The 7,522-nt window shown below is 46.7% G+C and overlaps 1 protein-coding gene across 1 annotated transcript in view; it reads left to right on the top strand.

The window, feature by feature from the left end:
- The window catches only part of SEZ6L (seizure related 6 homolog (mouse)-like), an 87,470-nt gene that overhangs the window by 75,419 nt on the left and 4,529 nt on the right, over window positions 1-7,522 (top strand). The window contains exons 13-14 of the mRNA XM_010828852.1: window positions 2,977-3,171; window positions 6,985-7,017. Coding sequence (XP_010827154.1) covers window positions 2,977-3,171; window positions 6,985-7,017 — 228 coding nt within the window. The remainder of the gene's footprint in view (window positions 1-2,976; window positions 3,172-6,984; window positions 7,018-7,522) is intronic.

Consider the following 7,522-nt stretch of genomic DNA (forward strand, 5'->3'; position numbering starts at 1 on the left):
AGGGCCACTCTGCTGCACTGCAGATAACACTCAGGAGTCAGGGAAACGGCTTCCCTGGGTTCCCTGGTTCATCTGAAGGCTCAGCTCGGGAAGGAGGCGCTTTCCAGCTTGCGTGGTTAATGGAAGGACTCAGTTCCTTGCCGCCGTCACCCTCAGTTCCTTGCTACATAGCCAGTCGTTGCTCTGAAGACAAGAGTGCGCTAGCAAGACAAAACCACAGTCTTCGGTTACATCCTCACAGAAGTGACAGCGTTTCTTCCTGTGAGTTTATTGGTTGGAAGTGAGTCACAGGTCCTGCTACGAAGAGCATTAATGTGGCAGGGGAAGATTGTTGAGGGCTGTCTTAGCCTTTCCACTGCACTCTCCTCTAGATAGGAAGGGGAAGGGCATTTTGGGCAGAGGGATCAGCATCAACCCACCTAGCACAATATGGCCAATTCAATGTAAAGCCAGGAACCAGCCAAGAGGAGGGCAAGAAGGCGACGCACAAAGCTGTGACAGCCCAACCAGGAGAACCTGCCTCTTCCCCCAGTGGAACAGAATCACCAGCTATGAAATAATAAAAGACCGCCTACTCCATGTTCTAAGCTGAGGGCCTGAAGAGTCAGGTTGATGACAAGCTGGCGAATAATACCTCTAAGTTGTAGAAATCACTCAGATATTACAGGAATCCTTCAGGTAAAAGAGACAGCATGTTATCTCTTCTGAGAAGTTTCGCTAATCAAGTGAGCACTGAAAGCTGTTGAAAGAAGCCAGTTTCTCTGAAACATGGATGGCAAGTGCAGCTGTGATGTGTAAAGGCCTGGGTCTTTGTAGAGCAAAGCAAGATCCAGGAGGAAAGAAATGTTTTAGGATTTGGCATGGAGAAACTGAAACCTTGGTTCTCTGTGCGAATGCAAAGGGGTACTGCTCCTGTCAAAAACAGAATGGAGGTTCCTCAAAAAGTTAAACCTAGAATTACTATACGGTCTAGAAATCCCACTTCTGGGTATATACCCACAGAATTGAAGGCAGTGTCTCAAAGAGGGGTTTGCACACCCGTGTTTGTATAACAGCATTATCTCAAAGTAGCCAAAAGGGAAAGCCATCCAAGTGTCCATTGATGGCTGAATGAATAAGCAAGATGTGGTCTCTCTATACAATGGAATATTCACTTCAGTTCAGTCATTCAGTCGTGTCCAACTCTACAACCCCATGGACTGCAGCACGCCAGGCCCCTCTGTCCATCACCAACTCCCAGAGTTTACTCAAACTCATGTCCATTGAGTTGGTGATGCCATCCAACCATCTCATCCTCTGTCATCCCCTTCTCCTGCCCTCAATCTTTCCCAGCATCAGGGTCTTTTCCAATGAGTCAGTTCTTCACATCAGGTGGCCAAAGTATTGGAGTTTCAGCTTCAGCATCAGTCCTTCCTATGAATATGCAAGACTAATTCCCTTTAGGATGGACTAGTTGGATCTCCTTGCAGTCCAAGGGACTCTCAAGAGTCTTCTCCAACACCACATTTCAAAAACATCAATTCTTTGGTGCTCAGCGTTCTTTATACTCCAACTTTCACATCCATACACGACTACTGGAAAAAACATAGCCTTGACTAGACGGACCTTTGTTGGCAAAGTAATGTCTATGCTTTTTAATATGCTGTCTAGGTTGGTCACAACTTTCCTTCCAAGGAGTAAGCATCATTTAAGCATCATATTCCATGGAATATGACTCAGCCTTAAAAAGAAAGAAGATTCTGACATATGCTACAGCATGGATGACTGTTGAGGAAATCATGCTAAGTGCAATAAGCTAGTCACAAAAAGACAAACGCAGTGTGATTCCAGTTACATAATGTTCCTAGAATAGTCAAAGTCACGGAGACAGAAAGTAGAATGGTGGTTGCCAAGGGCTGGTTGGGAACGGCGATGGGGCGTCAGTGTTAGATGGGGACGGTTTCCATTTGGGAAGATGAAGAGTTCTGGACATTGCACAACAGTAGGAATGTATTTGACACTCCTCAACTGTGCACTTAAAATGGTTAAGATGGTCCATGTTATAGTGTGGATTTTACCACAGTTTAATTTTTTAAATAATAAACGTGTTTTAATGTTTCAGGATTTGTAGTCTTGTATGCAGAGCAATTTTCACTGGGTGTCCATTCCATCCAGGTGCTGAAAAGGAACTATATCACACGCTGGCCCTGGAATGGGTTAAACCAGCAGTTCAACTCTCCAATAATTCTTAAGCTAGTAGGCATCATTTATGATGCTCCTATTGTATCTCTTGAGGTCATTTATGCTGCTCCTACTGTATACCAGGCCCTGAGCTTCAAGTATGCTTTAACAGGGTTCAGGCATGCCTTAACAGGCTCATCTCAAGTGAAAGAGACTGTTATTAAATACAGTACAGCGTAGGCAGTGTTGTGGTGGAGGAAGAACCCCCAAGAGACCAGTGACTCAATTAGGGGTAGGGGGCATCAGGGAGGGCTTCCTGGAGGAGGAGACATGAGGACTGCGTGTTGAAAGACAAGACTTACCCAGACTGGTTGAGCAGGTGAGGTGCAAGTTGAGAAAAAAGAAGAAGAGTTCATAATTTACTGAGTACCTACATTTCAAGGGCATGCTAAGCACTTGTACACGTTATCTTATTGAATCTTCCAAATCCCTGTGAGATAGGTACTGCTACTATTTTACCATTGAGAAAGCTGAGGCTCAGAGAGGTTGTGGCCCATGCTGGAGGTCACACAGCTAGCGAGCAGCAGAACCCAGATTTTTAACCCAGATTCCACAGCTTAGTACACTCTGCTGTGCCCACATGTAACCCAGGCCCAGAGGTGGGAGAGGGAAAGGTGAATTCGAGACAGTTCAGTGCGAGGCGGGGTTGCAAAGAAATGAGGCTGCAGAGCCTGGCCTCAGATCACACGCGCTCAGAATGGGAGGCCCCAAAGGTTCGCGTCATCTCATCAGAGCTCCTTTTGGCTTGCGCTTCAGCGGAGGAGTCCCTGGCCTGTGACAACCCAGGGTTGCCGGAGAACGGGTACCAGATCCTCTACAAACGACTCTACCTGCCTGGAGAGTCCCTCACCTTCATGTGCTACGAGGGCTTCGAGCTGATGGGCGAAGTGACCATTCGCTGCATCCTGGGACAGCCATCGCACTGGAACGGGCCGCTGCCCGTCTGCAAAGGTAAAGAACCCCGCCCCCTCCCAGGGTCATGGGGACCGAGGGATCCAGAGGTGCCGAGACTGACTTGCAGTGACTCTAAATTTGCTTTAAAAAGCCGAGCTACTTTCGCTACAACTAAGACACCACCGTTATTTTCTGCACCGCTGAGAAAGGAAATGGCTACCAATTAAACCATGACACGGTGCCTTCTCCGTGCTTAGCATTTATGTTTGTACTTCCTAAATGAGCTTTGATTTCTATCATAAAGGAGAGGCTGCCTGTTTGTGACTCCTGCTTGGACAGCATGGCTTAAACATTTCCTGCCGCCTTCAGCCCCTTCTCACAACCACCTGTTTCCCGAGGGTGATGGGTATTCCCCTGTCATCTCTGGGGTGTTCTCCCGAGATGCTCACCCCCATCTCCGAAGGCTATTGGTCCTGGTGGCACTGATTGTAACTCCCGTGTGATTGATTGTAAGACACCCCCATCTCCGAGATGGGCAAAAGAGGGGAAATGTATTTTAGAATCAGTGAACTCTTTCTAATCATTGAAATTAAGTTATGACGCACCTAGTGAGATTTGGGTCCACTTATTCGCATCTTTGAGGTGTGACGTTCTTAATCGTATCCTAAATACATTCAATGCTGTAGGCAAGTGGATTTAACCTTTTAAAATATTAATACCGTTTTTTAGAATCAGGCAGAAATCCTCTGAATTCTCTCCCCAGGGGAAGAGAGACATACAGTTCTACGTTTCTCCTTGGGAGCCCATAACTTCAGCAGATCCCCAAATGCCTGTTAATGAAGTTCGGCATTAGGGCTTAAAAATACTTTCCTGGCCAGAATTTCCACTTCTTGGTATGGGCACAGAGTAAGTGAAAACAGGTATTCAGACCAACACTGGTACAAACGACCAGCGCAGCGTTATTCACAAAAGATGAAAACACCCCAAGTGTCCATCTGCTGATGAATGGATAAGCAGAATGTGGCATATTCATATAAGGGAACACTGTTCAGTCATAAGAAGGAATGAAATACAAATCTGTGCTACAATGTGGATGAACCTTCAAGAAGTTATTCTCAGTGAAAGAACCAGACACAGAAGGTCACGTAGTGTAGACTCAGTCGGAGGGAAATACCCAGAATAAGTCAATCCACAGAGATGGGACTGGTATTAGTTATGCCCCAGGGACTGGGGAGAGGGAGAGGTAACTGCTTAATTGATACTGAATTTCTGTTTGAGATGAGGAAAAGGTGTTAGAACTAAATAGAGGTGATGGTTATACAGCACTGAATGTCATCAGTGCCCCCTGAATTGGACACAGAATTCAAATGGTTAATTTTATGTGAATTTTACCCATATAAAAAAGATTTTCCCCAAATCACCTCATGGAGGCCGCATGACTCTACTCTGAGATCGGTAAGCCATTTCACAAATGGGGACAGAGAGGCTCAGAGAGGTTAAGTGACTTTCCCTAAACCACACAGCTGGTAACGAGATAAGCTTAGGATTTGCACCCACCTCTGCTAATGGTGAATTCCTTGCCTTTGAAACCCCGCCAGGTTTGAGTTGGTCCTGGCCCCTCAGTTGTGACAGACTGCCCACCAGGAAAGACACTGCCTTGGGAGATAATTGCCTTTGTCTCTCTGCTCCATTGCCACTCTTGAGACCTACCCCACCAGCTCTGTAAGGAAATAATAAATCACTTCCTCTTCCCCAAATAAGTGAGGTTCATCGCTTATGGTCTAGAGTTGGAGGAATGACTGAGCACCAATATAAAGCCACCCCCTGGGACTGAGGGACCCCAGGCTCCAGCCTGGCTCTGCCCTGGACCACCTGTATGGCCTTGGGGAAGCCCCGCTCCCCGCCACCTCCGACCTTGGTTTCCCTTTGTGTGAGATAACTGGGTAAGCCCAGGTCAGGGCTTCTAAGGGAGATCAGTCCTGAGTGTTCATTGGAAGGACTGATGCTGAAGCTGAAGCTCTAATACTTTGGCCACCTGATGCAAAGAGCTGACTCATCTGAAAAGACCCTGATGCTGGGAAAAACTGAAGGCGGGAGGAGAAGGGCACGATAGAGGATGAGATGGTTGGATGGCATCACCAACTCAATGGAGATGAGTTTGAGTAAACTCCTGGAGCTGGTGATGGACAGGGAGGCCTGGCATGCTGTGGTCCATGGGGTCGCGAAGAGTGGGACACAACTGAGCGACTCAACTGGACTGAACTGAGGTCAGGGCTTCTAAGGGAGAGTCAGTGGCTGGGTCAGCAGCTTCAGAATCCTGGAGTTTCAGACATGCACCCCCAAACATGCCACACTGGCAGGTCCAGAAAAGAGTCCAAGAACCTGCTTTTTGGCATGTGTTCCCCCCACCCCCAACAAGGCCACTGATCACACTTGGCTCCACATCTCCTTCCATTTCTAAGGTTTCATGGAAGCTTACGTGCCCCCTCCCCCAGACACACAGTCAAGGCCCCATTCATGTCTTGGGTGGAAAACATCTGCCTTAATCCTTCCATTTTCCTAAAGCCCTGGCTCCAGAGATGGCTGGAGTCAGTGAATGAGTTAGTACACTATTTTTTCAGCTGGTTTTGTTATCATCACTTGGTAATGATGGAAGTCAGAGTCACTTTGACCAAAGCTCTAATTAGGAAGCCTTGGTATTAGGTATGACGTGAGGCTCGCTGAGCCTTTGGGGTGGGTCACCGCTTCTCATTACCTTATCATACAATCTTTTCATCAAGGCCCTTCACTCTGGGGGTTTCCATCCTTGAACCCCACCTGTGTGGGTATATTTTTTAAAGATTTTTTTTGATGTAGACCATTTTTAAAGTCTCTATTGAGTTTGTTACAGTCTTGTTTCTGTTCTATGTTTTCGCCTTTGGGCCACAGGGCACGCGGGATCTTAGCTCACCAGCCAGGGATCGAACCTGCAACCCCTACATTGTAAGGTGAAGTTTTAACCACTGGACCACCAGGGAAGTCCCTGTGTGGCTATATTTTTGTGCTCAGTTATCATGATGACTTAGATGCCAAAGCATGAAGATGCCAGCCTCCAGCATCCTCAACCTCCAAAGAAGTTGCACAGTGAATAAACAAAGTCCAGAGAGTTCCAGTCTAAGGCAATAAATGAATGAAAATATGGCATATAAACCTTATATTCCAAATCAATACAAAATAACAGTGAAATTAGAAAGGTTCACATAAATGCATATTTCCAAGCAGGAGAACAGTGTCTCCCCTGGCTGGGCTGAGGACTGGAGATTTCTGCCTCACCCCTCACCATCCATCAGCCTTTGAAAACTGAAAAGTTTCAAAGTTTGAAAAACACTAAAGGGATCAGAACTATGTAGTTAAGGGCAGAGGCCGCAGGAAGCCAAGCAGGATCAAATCTTGCCTCCATCGCTTAGAAGCTGTGTGGTGTCAGAGAAATCACTTCCCTTCTCTGAACCTCTGTTTGCTCATCTGTTAGATGGAGATGATAATAGTAAGCACCCAATGGGATTAAGCACAAATATATATAAAGGTCTTGACGCCTGGTATCTGACACGTGGTGAGTCTTCAGTGATTTCTGCCCTGTTCCTTTCGTATGTCTCATCTTCTCTAAGGAACATAGGGAGGGAATGAGGCCAGGCATTCCCACTAATTCCAGAAGCCCAAGATTTCAAACAAACAGACAAATGCAGCACTAACTTCAGCAAAGCAGGGCATGGACTTATGCACTTAATCGGGGGGCAGGGGAGCACCAGGGGGGCAGGCGGGGGGCACCTTCGTTTCATACAAGCAGAGTGAATTCACCCGACACCAACCAGGGCTCCAATTTTTCTCTTTCAGTTAATCAAGACAGCTTTGAACACGCCTTAGAAGGTGAGTCCCACGAAGAAAAACACCTCATTAACCAAGCTAAGAGCAGAAAGCAAGGGAAGGCCCTTGGAAATCCTTATCCAGATGCTTAAAAAAAAAAAAAAGCAAAAATTCTGCCTTCACATTGCTGAAGCTAATTTGAAAACAAATGATATTGTAAAGAAAAAAAAAATTGCATTTGCAATTTATGGTCCTAACCATGACCCGAAAGAGATCAGACGCCAGTTCTGTTCATGATGCCAAGCGGAAAACATCTGGGGGTCCACATGCCTGAGAAAGACACGCTCCTCTTGTCAAACTTTTCAACCATGTGGTGCTATTTGAGGAACTAAATCCAGGAACGCCTCACCTTTCATGCTGAGCAGACTCCTGGTTTCAGGAGGGAAACCTCTTCCCTAGGGGATGCTCTGCGACCTGGTTTTCCCTCCATCTTTTGCTTCCCCCAAATACAGCTATACCTGGGCAACCCCACCCCACCTCAGCCCCGCCCCTTGTTTTTGTGTGTGTA

Source organism: Bison bison, unplaced genomic scaffold, assembly GCF_000754665.1.
Source record: "Bison bison bison isolate TAMUID 2011002044 unplaced genomic scaffold, Bison_UMD1.0 scf7180017864495, whole genome shotgun sequence".
NCBI classification, from domain to species: domain Eukaryota; kingdom Metazoa; phylum Chordata; class Mammalia; order Artiodactyla; family Bovidae; genus Bison; species Bison bison.